Source organism: Porites lutea, chromosome 8 (assembly GCF_958299795.1).
Source record: "Porites lutea chromosome 8, jaPorLute2.1, whole genome shotgun sequence".
Lineage (NCBI taxonomy): Eukaryota > Metazoa > Cnidaria > Anthozoa > Scleractinia > Poritidae > Porites > Porites lutea.
Window position 1 is genome coordinate 6,453,562 of NC_133208.1, and position 21,888 is coordinate 6,475,449.

Consider the following 21,888-nt stretch of genomic DNA (forward strand, 5'->3'; position numbering starts at 1 on the left):
TGAATGAAATCCTTGCGGCAAATGATGTCCTTACTAGTAAGTCCATCATCAAGATTCTTGAATTAAGTCGTTTTTGATTGAGTATAGGTGGTTTTGAACAAGAACAACGAAGAAGGCAACATAAGCCGCCGTCTGAAAAGTAGTATGTTTGATGAGAAAAACAATAACACTGCACATGCGTCACGCCTTTTTGGTACATTTCGTTGCCCTCACTTCACTCCTAGGTGAAATTTCCCTTTTCACGTTTCATGAACAGGACGTAAATACACAATTTTCATCCTGTTAGTTCATTGTCAACTTGGATGTGGGCCCTAAAACTTCTGTTGAAGAAAAATCTAGAGCGACATCGATTTGACAACTTGAGGAACGATCAGACGTCGATGATAACAAGAATAGGAGCAACAGCAATATTTTTATTTGTACATGTAGAAAAACAAGGCAATGATCTTTTTTACAGATTAGTAGAATGGAAAAAGGTCTGTAATACGCGTCCGCTCCGCGTTAAGCAATCACGTTTCGCGTGTCGATGAAGACGTGAAGAGCCCGAATTCTCCTCGTAATGATCGTAATGATCGCTCAGGCAAGGTAGTTATAGCTCCTTATTAGAAAATTAAACTCACAACTCTGACTCTTTGATATACTAAACAAAATAATATTATGCCTTTTTGGAGCCGTTTTAGCTTCTTTCTGTTAGAGTTAAAATGACTAAAATTTAACTGCTTCATGTTACAGAGCCAAAAGTGTTATCGAGGTACCCCAATTCAGACCCTCCTGTCAACAGTCTTGGGCAGTAGTATAACGCAGCCCTCTAGAACCTCTAATTTCATTGGAGCTGGCGGAGGCCATTGTTACTGTTGTTTGTTTTCTCAGCCAATCCTGTGAGGCCTTGTAAGAGCTGCGCATCGCTGCAGTCTCAGTACATGGAAGTAATTGGAAGCGTTTACCACCTGCACGGAAAGGTTTACGTCATTTGTGGAAAAATTTCCACATGCAGAAATCAAAAATCGCTCAAATGGTTCGTGGTCAGGTCTTTAAGCGCGGGAAAAGGCAGTCCAGTGATAGATTTGGTGAGAAGGTGGCGCGAGATTTTCAACCCAATCAAAAATCACAGCAACCCAAGCGCTAAACTTCCAGTCCCATACACGAAAATTTGTCTTTCAAACAGTTTTCAAGAAGAGAAAGAAAACACAAATTTTACCGTGGAACACAGGTCTGATTTATGGCATAAAGTAATTTTCAGCTTATGTTACTAATTAGCCGATTTTAAGTACGATAGCTGGCGATCATTAACGCTCAGCAGCAAGGTTGTCATTATTAGATTAAATGGAAATGCTCTACTCATAGTAAAGAACTTGTTTTAGTGACTTTAAGGCGGGGCCCGAACCTATTTATATGCGCCTTGGTTATGTTTTTGAATTTCGTTTTTCGGCAGGAATGATTTAATCGATTTCCATGATTGTTGGTATCCTTAGTAAAGAACAGTCGAACTTTGAGGAAATGTTTTTTATTCTCTTGTAGGTATAAAAATGTTGAGATATCGGCATATGTTTAACACCGCATTTTTACAAAAAAATGTCAATTATTTCGAAACCGTAAGACAAAATTTTCTCTTCAGCAAATAAGCCTCAGAGCTCTCTAGTCTTATATCTACATGTTTGAAATCAATCGTGACCGTAGAAGTCGCTGCACAAATAGCTGGTCAAATTTAACCTTAAAATGCAACATTAACACATTTGTGAAAGCTGACGTACAAATAGAAGAAAACTGCCGCAGGACTATGCATGTCTTATCTGCAAGGGTATAATTCTTCCCCAAAGCTTCAGCTGCAAGAAACTGAGTAATCAGAAACCTACGGCTAATACAGTTTCGCAATACAAGAGGAACAACTTTATGCTGAATGCGGGGCAAGGTTAAAGAACGTCCATTCATCAAACTCACTTTGATTTGTCCCTCTCTTTTCGAAACCTATCTTAACAAGGCCAAATATAGCATCTACGAAAAACTCTCAGGAGTTTTTAGCGTCGAAGGTTTAGCGTCGAAGGTTTTTGAGGAGAAATAAAGCCAATAACTCCAGTACTTCTAACCGTCCATTTTTCAGCTGCACTGAAAGCCCTTGTACTTGTTGGTAACTTAGGGCCTGTTTGTATGGAGTGGGGGACCCCGGTCTAGTGGGGTTCGTTTCTTTTGTTTTCACGCTCTGGAGGACACAAAACAAAAGAAACCTACCCTACTAGACCGGGATCCCCCACTCCATGTAAACAGGGTCTTATTCAAGGTTCTTGACATCACATTCGCACGAAAAGTTTGCCACTTGGGGATAAATACTATGAAGAAAATTTGGCAATTGTCTCATTCTTGTCATTCTCTCCAATGGCAAACTGCCCGTGCGAATGTGATGGCAAATCAAACATGCTTGAATAGATTACCTAATACAAGAGTTTTCGTTGCAGCTGAAAATGGATCGGTTGATGTACTGGAGTTGGTGACTTTATTTCTCCTCAAGACGGGAACCTTCGGTGCTAAAAACTGGTAGGAGATTTCCGTAGATGTTATATCTTGCTTTGTTGAGAGTTTTGCGAAAAGAAAAGGGCAGACGTTGACAAATACTTGCACCGCATTCAGCATAAAGTTGTTCTTCTTGTATTGCAAATTGTATTAATTTGCCGTAGGTTTCTGATTCCTCAGTTTCTCGCAACCGAAACTTTGGGCAAGAATACCCGATTTCAGATAGGAATAAGATATTTCTTCGGCAGTTTTCCTCTATTTGTGCGTCAACTTTCACAAATGTGTCAGCGTACGCGTACGTTTGCATTTTAAGGTTACGTTTGACCAGCTATTTGACTGTGCAGCGAGTTCTACGGTCAAGACTGACTTCAAACTTGCAAAAATAAAACTAAAGGCTCTGAGGCTTATTTGCTGAAGCTAGAGAAAAATCCATCTTAGGGTTTCGAAGCTATTGACGTTTTTTTGTAAAAATGCATTTTGAAACATATGCCGATATCTCAAACAAGAAGATAAATAACATGTTCTTAAAGTTCGACCAGTTTATTAAGGATGCCAAAAATCATAGGAATCGGTTAAATCTTACCTGCCGAAAGAAGCGATTCAAAAACATAACCAACGCGCATATAAATAGGTTCAGGCCACCTTAAACCAGAACGAACACATCTCCTCCATAAAGAAATGCCTTTTTGTGCCTACAAACCCGTAGTCCGTGAGCAAATACGGGAATGGAGAGAACTGTTGCCTAAGAAATCAGGATCAACTGCTTCAATTGATTTCAAGTATAGAAAGAAACTAAAAAAAAGTTACGTTTTTCAAAGATTATCTTACCTCTTCGAAGATGTTCAGTTAGTGCTCAGCAAACTAACAAGTTAAATTGGGCAGTTTTTTTTAGCTTCATTTATACCCATGAACATGCATGCGTATAAATATCAATATAGTTCTGGATGTTTCAGTATAGATATTCCTATAACTACACACGGGTTTACGATACGGGTTAATTACCTTTTATTTTTAGCTATAGTAAAAGAGATTTAAATTGCCCTTCTTCAATATTTCTTCTGGAAAGCTAAATCTGCAAAGTATGTATAAAAGCTATATACATTACAAATAAAGTCTTCGAGAAGAACATTAAACGACCGGGCAAACATGTACAAATATCTTTAACTTAAGCTCAACATAAACGGTATCTAACCCATATCGTATACCGCTCAAAAAAAGAAAGAAAAAAAGTGTTTAGCTTTCATGGTTTTTCTTGAAAATGGCTACGTATTACTGCATGCATACAGTATAGCTTCTCGACACTGAGGCGATAGAAGACAGGGAATATTGGATGACAGTATTAACAAACATCAAACAAGGACCTTAAGTGACAAATGCATGGTTAAATTTCTGAGAAAGTTGTTCCAGTTTCTTGGTTTGACTCAAGATTAGGACAGCCATCTTTGTTGTAAATATATATAATCAGGGGCACTGAACAACGAAAACATGCAGCTTTATTTGCACTATGATAAATTTCTACAGTATTGCAAAAGTATAAAATTAACAAAGGAAAAAATAAAGAAAAAGAAAAACATATGCAGTATTGGTTTTCAGGTGTATACCAATGCTGCTGATCATGAGACGGATTTTGTGGTTTGACGCCCGAGGCAGGTTTAATTGCGAACTGTACTTTACCGGTCACCATTGAAAAAATTCTGATTTTAAAACATGACCTCGGGATGAAGAGGTCTGTGGGGTCTTTCGAGAAAACGGGTCTTTGACCTGCTGGAGTTAGATATGGTCAAAAAAGGCGTTTCAAGGTGGATGTTTACAGGGGTTTCAAGTGGTGTAATAATGAGACTCGCGAGCTGAAAGGTAATATATCATTAATATCAGGAGATAAAGTTAAACCGCAAGATTTAAAGTGATATGTGCCTATATTGCTTTTCAGATATGCTATGGAAAAAGGCGCAAATCTGCTGTAGCTATAAATAATAATTAAGAAGTCTAATCTAACAACCTAATACGTCAAGGGCACAGCTTAGAATAGGTCCATCACAGTGACTGAGTTGAGGCCTATATTTGGCCATAGAATAGCTAGCCTTTAATGGGGTAAGGGTTCTGAAAGGTCAGCTGCCAAACTCATTAAAAATTAACGCAAGTAACCCCCCCACCGGGTACAACAGGTCCAATTTCCAAGTGTGACAGAGCAATAATGATAGTACAGGTACCCATGAGCAACATGAGCGTAGAAATGCACAGATCAGTGACTGATTGCCTTTGGCACCAAAGAGCCGGTCGTTCTGTGTGCGAAAGGAACATAGTAAAAAAAGGTCGACGGGTCATTCGTCATTTTCTGGTTAATAACCATAATCAGTCTGTTTGGTGAAAACTACTTGAGTGTAATCTGTTCTGCATTTTCCTTTGTACTTGAAAATGTTTGCGTTTTGGTCTTCGAGAATCAATTAGAGTGGAAAAGGGGAAGAAGGCAACTTTTTTGAACCTGGGTAATACCCAGCACTTACAGTTACCTTTAAGAATTTATTAACAGTCTTCTAGAGTCATTTCACCTCCATGTAGGATAACGTTTGTGGCTTTATTTCATCCAGATACAATATTTTGGCGTTTGTATGGCAAATTAACTATTAAGCCCTTAAAATTAAAGTTAGAATGAAATAGCCCGCATGCATACATCATCGGGTTCATCCTTCATGGCTATCAATTGCCACGTCATTGTTTAAAAGCGTCATCTTGTGGGTGAGGAGAGGGGAGGGGTCCAGATTTTGAGTGACGGGAATGATCGAGGGGGTTTTGGGGGTATGAAATTTTAGTACCTTCCTTTAATCCCGGCCGCATAGTTCAACTAACAAAATACAACCTTGTGCTTGTTTAAATAATCAACACACTACATTGTATCTCGCAATTGAATGAATATTCCATAAAATAGGTCATGCATCATTTTCTTTTGCAGTGTTCCGGGGGGGTGTATCCATCCATCAACAGGGCTTCATTACATTTGGCCGTTGACTTCTCATCCATCGTCGTGATCACTGTACAACAGCTTTCACCGTCACAAGAATTCCCTTTTGCTATTATAGTGAATTCTCAGGCTCGAAAATTTCGGAATAGATTGTTTGGTTATTTTTTTGTCCAGGGTTTTTTTTTTTTTTAGTTTTGTTGGAAGCTCTGGGAATTTTTTTTCCGATCTTTGCTTTGATCATTCCCTTCACTTGGAATCCGGAGTATCCCTTCCCCGGGACGCTTAATACATGAACTGAGAGCCTTGAGTAAGAAATGCTCTGATTTCCTGTCAATTTCCTGGAATCAAACAGTGTCGAAAGTTATATTCAGAATAAGCGTTTAGGTTTCGACCTTTGCAGTGCTTAATCCAGCCATACCTATGAAGGTAAAAAAAAAAAAAAAAAAAGAAAACACGAAAATTACAGTTAACACGTTTGTCAAGCTCTACAACAGTTCGGCTGTTTAGTGTGGGTCAGTGTGGAATTTCCAGCCCCAGCTTCTCCTTCTCAAGTACGCCGCAGATTACAAACCGGGGAGTGGGGGTACTTCGTGGGAATTCTTGATGGGGGTGTGCCGCCCGGTTCTCCAAATCCCCTATTTCCGACCAAAAAATGTCATTTTTCACACTCGTTTTCAGACTAGATGGAGAAATGCAGAAATTATGTCACCATTGCTTAGATTAGAGAGCAAAAGAAAAAAAAAATTCTTCAAAGATTTTGAATTAGCGTATTTTTCTTTCTTACTTTCTATTTGGAATTGAAACGATAAATACGTTCATACACTCCCATAGTTCCTTCCAAAACAATACCTGATTCCAGACAAAACTGGGCGAAGTTTCAGTACTCGTTTTCAGGCCAAAAAGGCCTCAAAACAATACCCTTTGGGACGGCATAGACCTATATAGATTATATAAGGGAGTACTCCCCAGGATTTCAAAATCCTGTCATAAACAAGCCTTTCATTTCAAGAAATCTTAAATGAAATCTAGCACAGTTTGATAGCGTTAACTGAGGCTCTGAAAAAGGGTTCATCCTCTCTTGGTTTAAGAATAGTTGAGAATTAATCTTCAGATGCGAAATTGAGTTTTTTTTTCTAGCCCAAGCAGAATTGCTGCCTTTCTATAAAGGCTTGAAAAACTAAAGCTCTTAGGCAAATGTCGCACTGATGTTGCAAAGTCCTAACTGCTGCTAGTCCTGAGTGTGTAACATCGTTATCAGGTTTACTATCAAATTTGCCAACTTTACTCATATTAGGCGCTCTTTTTACAGGGCCTGGCCGGGAATGTTTCTAGCGCCGGTGATAGATTATCAGGCTAACTGGTCGTTTTCAAAAGTTGAAAAAACACTATAGATTTGGAAGGGTCTGTTGAGTGTCGACCAATTATACAACCTACCACTTGTTGAAGCTGTTGCATCTCTTAATTTTGACAGCACAGTCTGTATCCCACGTGATTCCTGAGTTGATAAAGTCTGCAAGTAACATTTCTTCATATCACGACTAGCCTGAGAAAACATCCGACAGTGGTGGCGCGAAGTGTCGGCTGTTTTCTTAGGCTTTCATCACGACTGAAGTGTTGACAGATATGAGAATAGAGAGAAGTGTGACGTCACATTGACATGGCAACCAAATTTCTGGAACTCAACAATTTTTCTTGACAGTGACGTACATTTGCATTGTCGAATATAGGAAGAAACGTATGCGCTACCGTTTTGTACCTGCATGAATTCAACCATGCACAGGAAACTCATTCATGTCAATTTTGTCGTTTTTTTTCTTCCATACTTGCAGGACCACGGTTTGTTGAGATCCAGAAATCGTGCTACCACAGCAACGTGACTTAACGACTTTTCCTCTCTACAAGCAAACAAAACAAGGAAACGTCATATTTATAGACTGACGCATTATGTGAGTGTCTAAACAGATAATGGTCTTCTACACGGGTCGTAGCCTCCTCAGCCTATATCCCATGCCATACAACTAATAAATGAATACAGCCAATCAGAAAACCAGTATATTCTCCGGTATGCAAAGGTCAAATTCTTGGCACTAAGGCCGGTTTGCAGTGCTGGTAGCACAATTAATTGTAATGATTCGGAGGCCTATTCCTGTAAACGGGAGGGGGGGGGGGGGGGGGTGGGGGTCCGTGGGTAACCTTTCCCACATAATTAAGTCTTCTTAGGTCAGCGGTCAGCAAAGATGGCAGACGGGTTTTGCTTACTGCGTGTGATATGAGTTCCGTTCACTTGTCTTACATGCAGCTTTTTTCTTTATTTTTTGGTGTCCCCGTGTGTCCTTTTATGTCTCTACTAATCTTACTGATATTTTGATGCTTAATATTTATTTATTTATTTTGTTTTGTATACTTTTGTACCAAGTTAATTTATGCTATTTATGTGTACTAATGTATTTGTTGTGCCTCTTTCCTGACTTTCACATTTTCAATTACTATAATTACGGTCACCCAACTAGTTTAGCTTTTTAGTTATTTTGGGTGCCTCTCTACTGTTCGACTGTATTGTTTATTGCCATAATCCCGCACAATGTAAGCAAAAACTCTCAAATTCTGCGTAGCCCTCTAAAATTTGCATTTTTGACCATATTTGGGTGTACGTAAGACCCCATATTTGGGCAGTGACGTCACGACCTTGTATTTACAATAACTCGCGGTTCGAAATTGGGTGATCCCTGTGTAGCTGTTCGTTTTCTGTTCAAGAGGCCTTAACAGGTGAGCAAGCTTTAATACGATTTCTTGTTTGAAAGGGCTATTAGTAGTGCTCTGGTTTGCTTTATATATTGACTTTAAAGTAGCAGCAGGAATAGGGTTTTACGCTACAATTTTTGTCAGCACCAGCTTGTTCTTCGCAGCTCGATTTACATTGAGGTAGTGTGTTCGCTTTTCGACTCAGAACCAAGGTTTTCAACGTTATTTTACTTTTTCTTTGTAAATTAATGAATTTTATGCAGTAGCTAATCAAGGAATTGCTTGTATTCTCAAAACGTTTATCAGAACCAGCGTGATCTTCGCAGTTCGATTTACAGCCGGTCCCCACCTCCCGTAAGGAATGCGAATGGAATGCTTTAAGGACCTTTTGTTTTTTAGAAGTTATTTTTAGCCGCTTGGAGAGATTTTTGTCAACCAGCGTGTCCTTTTGCAGCTGGATTTACATTGAAGACAGCCCTAGACTCCCTTGGGGAATACAACGAATTTGCGGACCATCACCATGAATCATTTTGTCTTTCGATAGACTCCTTGTCCTGTGCCAAGCGCTCATTAGATCTTTGTACTTTATTCAAGGTTATATTTTTATACCTCCGATACATTCCGCCCATTATTGTGCTTTTCACACATTTTACTTACACCAATTTTTTCATATGTATATTATAATTACCATGAGAATATTTTTTTTCTCATGGCGTTGATCAGCTCAAAGCTCGGAATTTAATTTCAATTTTTAATTTTAGCAGTCAAAGGCCTCACTTGAACTATATTTTACTTTCTAAAGTTTTATAGTTTTGAATTTCCATAACATGTAAGTGCTAACTTGCTCCAATTTACCAACAAAGCTTCTCACGACTCATAATAATTATTCATAAAGAAAATACAAGGGAAATTAATGGATAATTGATGGATATCAGCTGAAAAACTGCTAATTTTTTATTTCTCCTTCTAAAATCATGTTTTTTTGAGAAGTACTATCAAGCATTTGACACAGTGTTTCATCACCAGATAAAACACCTAGAAGTTGGTAAAAATACTCCGCTGGGCGTCGTATTTTCAATCTTCTCGGTGTTTCATGTAATATATCAAACATGAGATGCAGTGTTTCATCACCAGATGAAACATCGAGAAGAGAGTTGAAAATACGACGCGCAGCGGAGTATTTTTGACGAACTTCGAGGTGTTTCATCTGGTGATGAAACACTGTGTCGAATGTTTGATATTTCTTCTCAAACAAAATCATTTTTGAAGGAGAAATTAAGGATGCAAATACTAAGCAGTGTTTCATCCGATTTCCAAACACTCATTAAACATTAATTTCCTTTGTATTTTCTTAATGAATTATTAATGAGTTTGAGAACTGGTGATGAAACACCGCGTCTCATTCTTGATATATTACTTCAAGACATGCTGTTATTTTTTTGTAGAAGTGAAACGCAACTGGCCTAGAATGTACAGAAGTTTTTTTTTCTAAAGTTGAGCGCCATCCTTTTGTATAGCGGAATCCTTTGTAAACCTCTAAAATTATTTAACAAATCGCGAAGATCTGGATAGGCACATTCCAGAATTCACCTCGTTGGCACTTGCCGGAAGGTACCCCTAGTTTATAATTATTTTTTTGCAAATTATTTTAGTTGTCTGTCTACCGTGTAGAAATAAACTGTGGTTGTTAAATTAAATTTGTCCTCAAAAAGTAGGGGGCGGGGTAGGGGCTACCTGGTGGCACCATAGAGTAAAGGCCTTATTATTATGTCTTCACTGATTAAAAACTGAAACAAAAGTCGCATTAATTAGTGAAGTCAGGATGATCTAATAAGCTATATTGACTTTTACCACGGCATCTGTAACCGCAACCAAAGGAATTTATCTGCCAACATCTACTGTATCGGGTGTTTCCCCGATCACACCAGTATCTGTTGTTCAGTTGATATATCCCATAATCCTTTGATCCGTCGCTGTTGCTATTGACAGCATCATATCGGAAGTTACTCTCGTGTTTTACCAAACAAAGCCCTAAGGACGAAAAAAGTACGAGGCTAATAAGTAGCGGAACTTATAATTATGAAATAGTTGTGGCCTGAACTAAAGAAGCGCACACGGAAACGCACGGTTCAACATCGCGCATGCTAACCAAAGCAAAAAATATTAATTTTTTAAATGACATTTATATTAGTAGAAACATTCTTTTCATATTGCTGCAGCAAGATAAGATATTATATTTATAACGGCTTTCCCTTAAAAATTAGTCCCAGATGAGGCCCCTTTTTATTTGAGATGTTTTTTGAAGCAGAGATTTTTTCAAAAAACTCTACTTACAATCTCTGATTTCCGAGTCACCTACATTCGCAGCTTTCAGCGACCTGACCACATCACATTTCGTCTTCGTTCCTGCATGCGCCATTCCACCCAAAGCCAACGTTCCCAGCACAAAAATATAGATCCTCAGAGTCTTCATCTAGCTATAGTTTGATATGGTATTCGAGAAAATTAATACTCTAAACGGAAAAAGATGAAATTAAGAAAGATCCGGCTGAAAGGCGCTGATTTTCCACCAGGCAGCTAGCAATGACAAATTACTGCCAATTTAATACTACTTAACGAAAAACCGAAATTGTCCAAACAAATATAATGCAGGCTCTGACCTCTCAAAAGATGTTCTCAATTTTCCGCAACTTAAATGTTTTGTTTTGTTTTGTTTTGTTATTGGTGGTTTTTTTCAAAAATTTAAATTTACTTTGAGTTATCAGGACCCAGACTGAACTAGACTGAAACATTTCTTACTCTTATAAAATTTGCTTCCTGGGAGTTGAAAGTTTTCAAGTGATGGGTTGATAGTTTGTATGATGGAAACGGCTATTTGGAAGCGAGAACAAATTGAAATACTTTACCTTACAAATCGGAGGAACTCGAAACTAACTTAAGTCTTTGTCAGATGTGTTGCTGTAGAATCCTTAGTCGAGTGAAATGTCTTTGCTTACGAACGTGCCTATCATTTGAGAATAGTGGGCGTGGCTAAAGAAATACTGTACACATTTCAAACGGGCCTGGAAGCACGTTTTTGTTGTCAATTTCAAAGGCCTCAACCTCGGCAATATCAAAAAAATATTGATTACGGCCATAATAAAATCTTAAAGAAACAAAAAGCACGAATTATTTGGCCATATATTTTGTTGGCCTCCCAAAACCAAACAACCTTTTAAAACTATTAATATAGTATCCGAACCAAACTCTTTTGTGCGACTTTTATCCAATCTATTATTTGAGGCTGGTCTCACTAAGTTACTCCTGACTCCCTGCTTGCAAACCGCCTTTTGTATTAAGTGGTCATTAACCACTGACGATGAAGTTGTGGGTTTGACGAGGGTTTCATTAACGCTTTAGAGTTCGAAGCGCAAGTTAATAAGCATTTAAAGTACTCATGATATTAGATCATGATATTAACTCACAAGTCTCTACTCTGTTGAGTTTCTTTAAAATAGACATCAGCTCCTCCTTAAACCATAGTATAATGCCTAATTTCAAATTCTTCAACTAATAATGTATTGGTACATAATCAACAGTTTGGACTCAAATTTTTTTTAAGAGATACAAATCTTTGATTCATAACTCCTCAGCGGTCCTTGAAGTACTATTTAGAGGTGCTTAATTTGCGTACTTTTAGATTGAAATTGCGCTGATCAGCACGCAAACCGCCCCTAGCTTTATGCCTTTCTCGGACAAAAAATAATGAAAATAAAAAATCCTCTTTCATGTGATACAAGCTTGCCCCTTTCATGGTGTTTATTAGGGAGTATATGAACAATATTTGCATTTCATCAATTCAATTATCTGCATAAAAATATATTTAGACATACTTGTTCTAATTTAAAACGTGATCTTTTTTATAGCGGAGCTCTCGCGCGCGAAGCGCGCAGCGGAGCACCATGGGTAACAAAATGTGGTAAACTACCCATCCGAGAAAATTTGGTAATCACGTGACCGTACACCGACCGCCCGCCCGACCGTCCGTCCGCACCACAGGCATACCAATGTTTACTCTCACACTTTCTAGCTACTTTGGGAGCCCAGGAGAAAGCTGATTGCACATCAATGGGCATCAACGTCGTCATCAATTGACAGCTGTCAAAACAGGGTATCCGCTGACCAGCATCACCTGACCGTATCGCGGGCTCAGGTGTCGACCCATCAAGGTCGAGTATTTTTTTGAAGTTATCCGCTGAAAATTTACTCGTTTTGAAATGATCGCAGGCTCACGCTTACTTTTTTTAATTTTTAATTCACATCAAATATGTTGTGTTTATGTCAGTATCGCCCAGCACTATAACGATTTTGATTTCAAACTGACCGCAGACGCAAAAATTCAGCCAGTTTTTTTAAAATACAGGCGGGGAAGACCTTTTCTAACCATGGTCATGTGTTGGTCACGCTCCACGTCCAATTTTTATGCTCTGATTGGTTAAAATTTGACAGGTGAGTTCATGCGTAAAATTTATGCAGCATCTTGAAAGTTGTTTACTTTGACAGCTGAAGCTGACAGAGTTTTGAGTCAACTTGTGATGTTTTTAACTGTCTTTTTCCACTGGATGTAAAAAATGAAATACAGCTGCTATCAAGAGTGTTCTCTTATTCATGGCTGGTTTGCTTATTGAGTTTTTGGTTGAGAATGCGTCGCTTGTCAAAGTCGATAATCCGATTTCGGTTGGCATCGTTTTTGTTTTTCACCTTGCTGGATGCGTACGAGAATTATAAAGGCTCAAGCGATCCTTGCCTTTCTTGCTAGCTTTCAGGAGCTGCATCTCAAAATATGGTAAGCCTGAGTAATTATTGTATTTATATCTAATTTCATGAAGTCCAGTGGCACAGTTTATGAAGCTAGTTTATGCACGTTTGTATTAAGATTTGACTGAGACACTGATCTGACCTAGTATGAGGTTTGATATAAGCTTAAGCTTACAGAACTTTAAAAAGCCTTTAGTCGATATTAATTCACCGTAAATAGAACGAAAAAATTTCCGAAGAATATTTAGTTATAATTTTGGCTGTACTTGGCTGTAGAAAGAAAGCTTTGAGCGATTTTCTTGTCGTGAGTTCATCTTTGAAAAAAGGAAACACCGGGAAACCGGCGGCTTAAAACATAACCTTAATCTTTAAGCTTACTAGTGAAGACTTGAGGATTCTTAGAGACACCTAAATACTCATTTGTTTTCGTGAATGAAAATTGTTGTCTCTGTAAATGTTCTACCGAATTATATTTCTTTATTGATTGTCGGTAGTCTCAAAAGTGTAATTTTCATCGCTTTGCCGTTTGTTTTCAGGTGTTCATAAACATCGCTTGTAGGATTACTCAAAATGCCAAGCGTATCAAACGCTTTTTAAGATTACACATGGTTATAAAACCGTTAATAAAAAATAGACTCAATAAATTCTTTATCACGTTGAAGCGTGACTCTTTTAAAATTTCTTGGCAAATTTGGCGCTTGTCAAAAGTTAGAACCGGCTGGCCGTATAGGTGATTTTGGACATTTTTTGAACGTTTTCGCTAATTAAAAGTCCACGCGTGCTTCGATGGTCCTGAGCATTGAATGAATGCAATTTTTCTTGAAAAATTGTGAAATACTGCATTTTGTACGAGGTCTGCATGATAAAAACAGCGCCTCATAGTACTCTTTCTCCTCAGATGTGGTGTTTAAAAAAAAATAAAAGAATGGTTTGCACGCACCCAGATTTATTGGCAAGAATTTGTACGCTTGTCGAACGCAAACAATTCGGCCTGATTTGTTTTCCAAGAATTTGTTTTCCACGCCTTATCTACTGTGATCAAGAGCCATTATTGCTCTTAAATGTGACCGAAGACTATTTTTTTGGTGTACAAATAAGGCTATATTAACTCGATACAAGATTTTTTTCACTCCAAAATAACTTGGCTTTTCCCTCAAAGGTCACATGTATGTCTTTCAAACGTTTGAGGCTAGAACGCGAGCAAATCAGGCAGATATTACTGGACTTGGAGCGATTGACCTCTGACACGAGTTTCAAATTAGAAAATATGTTTTTAAAGCGAGCGGAACGAGATTTTCGGGTCGCGAGGCGGCCCAGCTAGCGATAAAATCGCGATAAGTCTTCGAACCGCGAGCCAAATTTTTATATAAGACGAAAGACTTCTTCGAAAGTGTAAAATATTACTTGAGAATATAAACAACAAATCTCTGTCGGCGGTGCGGTCCGGTAGGAAATCTTGTCGAGTCAATTTGACAGTTCTATTGTACTTTGAAGAAAAAACAGATGACGCTCGCGCGTGCGCATAACCGGGACACTGTCCCTTTAAGTTAACTGATTTGAGGAATACAAAATTATTGTTTGATTTAAGTTATAAATTTATTAATGGGAGCTTTGCTTTTAGCTGTGGCTAAATCTATATATTATATTACAGCTACAAGATTTTAAGAATGCGCTTAGGGTATTCCTATAAAGCTGACTGATTTGTTAGCAAAATTTTTTGCCTGTTCGTTGATGAAAACTAAATTAAAATGCAATAAAACAACAACGTAAATGCTATTTGAGTTTTATTAGGGGCACAGTCCCCCCCACCCCCCTCCCCCCCCCATCTTCCGACCCTAACAAGGCCCAGAAACAAAACTAAAGCTCAAGCAAAAAGCAAAAAAATTTTCTTAAGCGCTAAACAAACTTAAGCTTCGGTAATACGGGCAGCAAAACCGTGCAAATTGTATTTAATTACAACAGTGCTGCAAAACGAGTTGACGAACGATGTTGCGCGTTTTACCACACACGTTCAAACCTTTAAACAAACTGGTTTTAAGTGGGTGGTAAAACGGCAACATCGCTCTTCGACTCGTTTTGCAGCAATGTTGCAAGATAAATTGCATGTACGTTTTGTGTTGCCTTAGAGATAGTTGAGCGAGCGAGACGCGAACGCTCATGAAAATCGCCCCTCGCGAGAAAGGCGAGACTCGATGCATTTTAATTCTAAAAGTCGCAAAAAGCTTTCGAAAAACTTTTTTTCGAGGCGTTGAATTAATTAGGGTTGAAGTGATGTAGTCACGTGAAACGTGACGTCATAATGATATTTAAAAAGAAATTCAAAATAAAGTAAGGTATATGTTGTAGTTAATTTTTTGTCTCAGGTAATTTTTATTTTTCTTTTGTTTCAACTTCATTAGCATACATTAGCATACCCAAAAACAAAAGAGAAACAAAAATTACCTGGGATAAAAAATTAACTACAACATATATTTTTACCCTCTACCAGAAACGCCAATTTATTTCTCTAAACAAAGGAAATTCGCCACCAATTCGCTAATTTCCTTCATTTTCAATTTTTGGTCATGTGACCATGATTAACATACATAGCAAAAAGACCTCAGGAAGTATTTTTGGGGAAGAATTAATTTTGTTCTTGGAATCCTGGTGAGAGATACTAAGTTCATTTCTTTATTTAACTTTTAAACACTACAATAATTGTGCAAGCAAAACTACCCTTTTTCAACAGACTGGCTTTTTAAAAATCTTGTTATATAGTACATGAAAATTGACACCTATCATAAACTTCATAAACTATCTCTACCTTATATTATTTTATATCAGTCTGAGGGTAACGCACTCGAAAGCCCACGTACTACTGCACTGTCTTACTGGTAGGAATATAATATGATCTTCCTGTCCAGTGTTATTAAAATTGTATGGCCTTAAATGTATTTTAGCAGTGACTGAAGTCATAGTCAGGGTTAGTGGTAAGGTCGCCTTGGCAGTGTACTTGCCATGCACGCCTGTGTAAAAAGAAAATTAAGAAAAACACGTATTAAGGACGTTGATAAGTACTAAATGTTTCAGCGTTATACTTTCTGTTTTGTTAAAGCTTCAAGAACAAAAAGAACGGTAAACGCGCAGCGTGTAAATATCGAGTTATGGATGCATGTGGAAGATTGCTAAGCATCAGACATGCGCAACAGTTGCCCGAAGCGTTGCCGAAAACACCTCTAGCTTCGTGAGTGCTAATAGTAAATCTCCCAAAGTGGGAAAAAATAGTTTTCTTTAAAGCTAGGGGTCTAAGATCAAAGTGGTGATAGATTTTTGCTGACTCTTTTGTCCACTTAAATTGGATCTGAAAAGCAAGGTCCCGATCCCGAGTGCATTCCCGCTCCTTTTTCACGAGAATCCCGAACTTCTGTCACCGCTATCCCGAATGTTATTTTCCCGATCGCTCATCCCTTGCTCAAATTGGGGCGAAACCCTCTTCTCTCGCGCTGCACGAAAAATTGGATTTACACAAATTCGCTCAGTGCAAATATGGTGCAAAAAAGTGCAAACGTGGAGGAAATCGGAGGCAAAGATGGCAAATCAGGCATTGGCATACCAGTTTACATGGTGTTGTAAATTCGTTGGCAAATGCGGTATTTACCATCTCTGGCCTTGATTTAACCTTAGTGTGCACTTTTCTGCACCATATTTGCACTGAATAAATTTGGTGAAAATCAAATTTTTCGTGCAGTGGTGAGGGTCGCAGTCTAATCCCGTATCCCGTTAATATTTCTCGAATCCCACACTGTATTTTGGTCAAATCCCGGATCGCGGAAATACGCTTCCAGACCAAGAGGGGATCCTCTCTTGCACAAACACTGCACTACCTACCACTTGGAGAAGCTGTTACAGTTCTTGATTTTCACAGCGCAGTCTGTGTCCCAAGCAATAGCTGAATTGGTAAAATCTGCAACAAAAAAAATGTTTTAACTGAATAACAAAACTGAGACACGGACAAGTAGACGAAAACGAGATTTTCTTAATACTAAGAAGTGCGCGCGCGTGATCATGATCTAGCTGAATTGGTAAAGACTGCAGGTAAAAAAAAATTTTAACTGAATAAAAAATCTGAGAAAAGGACAACTAGACGAAGAGGAGATTTTCTCAGCGCGCGTGATCATGATCCAGCGTCATTTTGGCGGGAAGCGTTGATAGGTCATTGTTTACATTTTTGCTCATTAGCGTACGAGGTAACTCATAGATGACGTCGTCGTATATACGAATTAGATTCAAAAGTTGAAAGAGCTGGTCAACTTGAGCAGTTTGTGCAAGGCCTGCATGAACGGTTTTGAACTTATTGAACATTTTAGACATCTTTTTAGCTAGGTGGGAAGGGGAATCTGTGAAAAATCCCTCCGGTCTGAATAGGGTTAATGAGTTAACTCTCACCGCTGCATTGGTAACCACAACCAAAGGTATTAATCTGCCAGCAACTACTGTATTTCGTATCTCCCTGGTCGCACCAGTAATTGTCATTCAGCTGATATATCCCATAATCTTTTGATCCGTCAGTGTTCTCGTGGACAATATCATATTGGTACCCACTTTCGTGGTTTACCAAACAAAGCCCTAGGAACGAGAAAAAGTGCAATGCTATTAACTAACATAACTAATAAGTTAAATTTGCAATAGTTTTGTGTTAAGTGTTGTTCTATGAAAAATTTTCTCATCCGTGGGAACAATTTTCTATAAGAAATATTGGTTCTTGCATCGCTTCAGAAGGAGCAATTCTTTGGATACTGTTGCAAACAGATAGCAAAGCACTTAGGCAATATATTTAAAAGTCGTTTGCTTAAAATTAGCCCTGGCTACCGCCTCTTTTTATAAACATTCTAAGCATTCTACATTAGGAGCTCAACCGGCGAGAAGCCTGGGTGCAAGCTTTTTAAGCAGCGCGAGCGAGACTTGGTAAAGTCCCGAAATGGACATACAAGTTTAGGAATTCCCCTCTGCGAACTGCAGATTGGAAAGCAACTGTGGGAAATCTAAAATAAGGTTCGTTAATATACATGTTGTGCTAAAAAGAAAATTTCATTTCACAGCAAGGATTACCCGAAGATCTATCAAAATGTGAAATGGAAAAATGTTTTGTTGTGTTCAGTTTGCCTTTGTTAGGGGAACGTATTTTACTCGGGTTATATTGATTAAAATAGCTACAAAATTTATTCAAAAACATTCAAGATACTACATTGATACTTTGGTCTTGAAATAGAAAAAGAAAGAAAGAAAGAGCCTTTTTCAAACCCATCTTCCTGATTAAACCCTTCGCCAATTCTCGAATCCACTTTTTGTGAAAAAACTGCAATTTTTGGCGAAGGTAAACATTCGATCGTGCTCACTAATCCCCGATTACTGCTAGTTTTATAGATTGAATTCACTTACAATCTCTCATATCCGAGTTGGGTACATTCTCAATTCTCAACGCCCTGACCACTTCACATTTCGTCTTCGTTCCTGCGTTTGCCATTTCACCCAATGCCAACGTTCCCAGTAGAAAAACATAGATCCTCAGAGTCGTCATCTTGTTAAACAGTTTTATATGGTTAACGTTGTACCAGAAAACATGGATAAATAATAATTATAATACTTTAGTTATCCTCCCAATAGTGGGCTTTTCAGGGACAATTAAATAAATAATTTAAATTGAACATCAGAAAAATATACTAAAAAGACAAACTAGATTTCATAATAAAATTAATTGGCTAGAAAAAAAATACGGTTCAGTAAACTTTCTTTTCCAACTTATGGTTAAAAAAATTTCCATTTTTTAATAGGTTTTTTACTTGGAAAAAATTAAGGTAATTGTCAAAACTAGAATTTAGGTGATCGATCACGCATGAAGCTAATCGAGTGTATTCTTATCCGTAGAAGTACTCGTTATATAAACGGAAAAATTTAACTTTTTCAAATGTGAGGTTTCATCAGCCGCAGCTATATAGCATTTTCAATAACACCATATTTTCAAGACTGCAGTATCACGGTGACTACAGTAATAATCGTTTTTTGGTCAAAAAAATTCTAAATTAGACTATTAACCGTTGTTATATTAAATCCTCCCTTAAAGAAGCTAAGAAGCAAGTCAAATACGGAGAACTGAAGTCATTCTTATTCAAAGTGCAAAGTTGGATACAATGACTCTGATGACTGACTGCTTCGGCTTACAGTTAGATAAGAGCAAGGTTAACCAAATTAAATATTAATATCTTTTATTAGTTCTTACTTACTTTTCAACTCGCGCTATGGTGGAATGAGTGCCTCTTACTTTAAACCTACTTCTTAGGCAATGTGACTTGTTGTAAATAATCAGTTGATGCCAATATACACGTAGGCGTATTATTTGCAGAACCTGAATAAACAGTTGATTTGTTGGTTAAACATTAAGACGTGATATGTAGCATTCACGCTGTAGAGTACGTACTAGTTTGAATACAAAAAGGTTTTAGACTTAAAGTTCATAATTACCTGCGTAGAATACAGTCAGCTGAAAAGTCTTTTTCATTAGTCATATTGCATGCTATAGAGGAAATAAAAGGAGATGTAAAGAATCAACCATAAGAGGACACAGAAAAAATGTGAGCCCGAGATGGGATTTCCGTGTTCTAAATCGGATCGGATCTAACCTCTGAGCTACTGAGGACTCGTTGGCCAGCAAGGGTCATTTTTGTGGGTTGGACTTGCAAACCGCATCTCGCAGTCACACAGTCCATCACAAGCATGCATTTTTGAATTTCTTTTTAAAAAAAGTGCATGTTACATGTTCATTCTACATCCAGTGCATGATGCCATGCATTTTCCGGTAGATCACTAACATCAATGGCATATAACATAGTAATGATATACTTTGGGTAAATCGGGAAAATATTACTCGTTTAAACGTGTATGTCACAGTGAGTTTAGTAACAAACCATTGTAATTGTAAATAATATATTAGCTGTACTATTAACCCAACTAATAAAACTGCGAGGAAAGAGAACTGATTAATCACAACAACCAAAAAGTAAAAAACGACAACAAAAGTGGAGAATTCCATGTTTTTTCCAGGCGGTGAAAATGAGTTGTATTAGTTTCCCCCTAAACGTAAGTAAACTTAAAACGACGGCTAAGTGACTATTTCCTTAAAAATTCTATACCAAAACGCAGGTGAAAAAAAACGAAAACGTCTTTTCCTTTACTATAGAAGACACTTCCGTCAGAAAGCATATTCAAGGACGCAGGAACTGAAAGATCATATCAGGAGAAAAGACAAAGCAGATTTCACGATCTGCTTTTCAGATATGGTATGAAAAAAGGCGCAAATTGAAGATGACCCGACATTTCAAAAAGCCCTCTTGCGCACTCAAATGAGACTAAAGGAACCATTCTGTAATGAAAAATGTTTAAAGAGTAATATAGTCGCTTCTCAATAATGAGTCAAAGTGTTTAAGAGGGCTTTTTTAGTTCACTGGAACAGATTTTTAATCGTAGACTCAGTGATTATACCTGTAGACTTTACGGGAGATTAGTAACCCGCTCCTGAATCATTCAGGATAGATTAGTCTTTCTAAAATGAGACTCTGTCATTAAGACCAGTGTTCCGTAGCATACTTTTGGTCTTACATTATCTTCCCTCATCCAGTTTGTTCTGTTCTGATCTGTTCATTCGCCACACTGAAATAGAAAAGGTAAAGTTTGCAAGAAACAAGCTCCGAACTCGTGGCGCCTTAGCCTGCGTGGCAGGCGTTTGAAAGGGAAGGGAAAGGGAGTTTTAGGCGCGAGAGAAAGGCGAGGGGCGCGCCCTCCTCCCTCGCGCGTGGTCTCGCGCCCTAATTCCCTTCCCCTTCCCTTTCGAACGCCTGCCACGCAGGCTAGTGCCGCCTCAAAGGTTACGCCTTTTCGGTAGCGCAAGACAGCAATAGACGAAGGAGATAGACTGAAAATTTAAAAACTTACAAATATTTACTGTAAAATCTAGTGGTATACGGCAGTTATCTTTTAAGAGACTGCCAGGAATTACACAGTTACTACTACTTGAGAAATTTCTGCAATTTGATTGGCTTGGAGCAACGGTATTTCAGCTTAATTTGAAATACCTACATGTGAAAATTACAAAACCTTTGTGGGTAGTAGTATAAACAAATAATAGCATGATTTGTACGTGATATTTGGCATAAATACCACTCGTGATATTTCAAAATTGTCTCAAATTTCACTCACCTAACGGCTCGTGAAATTACGTATACTCAATTTCGAAATATCGCTCGTGGTATTTATGCCAAATATTACTACAAATCATGCTATTACCTATACAAATAACTACAAATTTCAGTTAATCCAGATCTTTATAACCCATACAGTGGCTGGAGCAAGGAAGTTTCATCACATTCAGCCCCGGGTTTAAAAGAGAATGGTTGCGGGTTCCGTACAAAAAAGTCCTTTTTGAAAGATGTGTCGGCGATTCACAAAAGTTTGCATGATTATTGACGCCCACAAGCCAGTCGGCCAACTGACGGGAAAATGTTTTTTGGAATGTCCAAAAAGTCATAGAGCAAGACGTTATGCGAACTTAAAACCACCCTTAGTTTACATGTTTGCAGACCAAGTATAGATCTATTGACTTAAATAATTATGTTGCTACTGAGTCTTCGTTTTGGAAGTTGAGATGTGGAAATCGCTTTTTAAATCTCCGGGACAACCAGCTGCAAAAATACTTGAGACACTGTTACAATATTTTGGCTTAACTGACCTGCTTACTGATGATCTTCATGAGTTCAGTGTGATCCCCTCACCACCCCTTATCAAATTTGCTAGCAATACATAAAGATCATGCTCACAAACTTGGAGGAACAACTTTGAATCGAGGTGTGGGAGGG

At 38.1% G+C, this 21,888-nt stretch overlaps 2 protein-coding genes across 7 annotated transcripts; both read right to left on the minus strand.

Moving 5' to 3' along the window:
- Nucleotides 1-5,673: 5,673 nt before the first annotated feature.
- LOC140946990 (lysozyme c-1-like) lies at nucleotides 5,674-11,206 on the minus strand. Of its 2 annotated transcripts, none has more exons than XM_073396074.1 (5): nucleotides 11,113-11,206; nucleotides 10,541-10,683; nucleotides 10,058-10,237; nucleotides 6,899-6,974; nucleotides 5,674-5,882 (listed from the first exon to the last, which is right to left on the minus strand). In XM_073396074.1, the coding sequence occupies exons 2-5, from the start codon at nucleotides 10,677-10,679 to the stop codon at nucleotides 5,795-5,797; spliced, it is 483 nt and encodes a 160-aa protein (XP_073252175.1). In that variant the 5' UTR covers nucleotides 10,680-10,683; nucleotides 11,113-11,206; the 3' UTR covers nucleotides 5,674-5,794. The 2 variants fall into 2 exon arrangements, with proteins under 2 accessions (XP_073252175.1, XP_073252176.1); XM_073396075.1 differs by having other exon boundaries at nucleotides 10,541-10,719; nucleotides 11,113-11,184.
- Nucleotides 11,207-15,659: 4,453 nt separating this feature from the next.
- On the minus strand, nucleotides 15,660-21,677 carry LOC140946220 (lysozyme-like). Of its 5 annotated transcripts, none has more exons than XM_073395304.1 (6): nucleotides 20,636-21,677; nucleotides 19,264-19,385; nucleotides 18,422-18,560; nucleotides 17,429-17,608; nucleotides 16,871-16,946; nucleotides 15,660-16,008 (listed from the first exon to the last, which is right to left on the minus strand). In XM_073395304.1, the coding sequence occupies exons 3-6, from the start codon at nucleotides 18,558-18,560 to the stop codon at nucleotides 15,939-15,941; spliced, it is 465 nt and encodes a 154-aa protein (XP_073251405.1). In that variant the 5' UTR covers nucleotides 19,264-19,385; nucleotides 20,636-21,677; the 3' UTR covers nucleotides 15,660-15,938. The 5 variants fall into 5 exon arrangements, with proteins under 5 accessions (XP_073251405.1, XP_073251406.1, XP_073251408.1 ...); XM_073395305.1 differs by having other exon boundaries at nucleotides 20,519-21,677; XM_073395307.1 differs by lacking the exon at nucleotides 19,264-19,385 and adding an exon at nucleotides 19,502-19,553 and having other exon boundaries at nucleotides 20,519-21,677.
- Nucleotides 21,678-21,888: the final 211 nt, after the last annotated feature.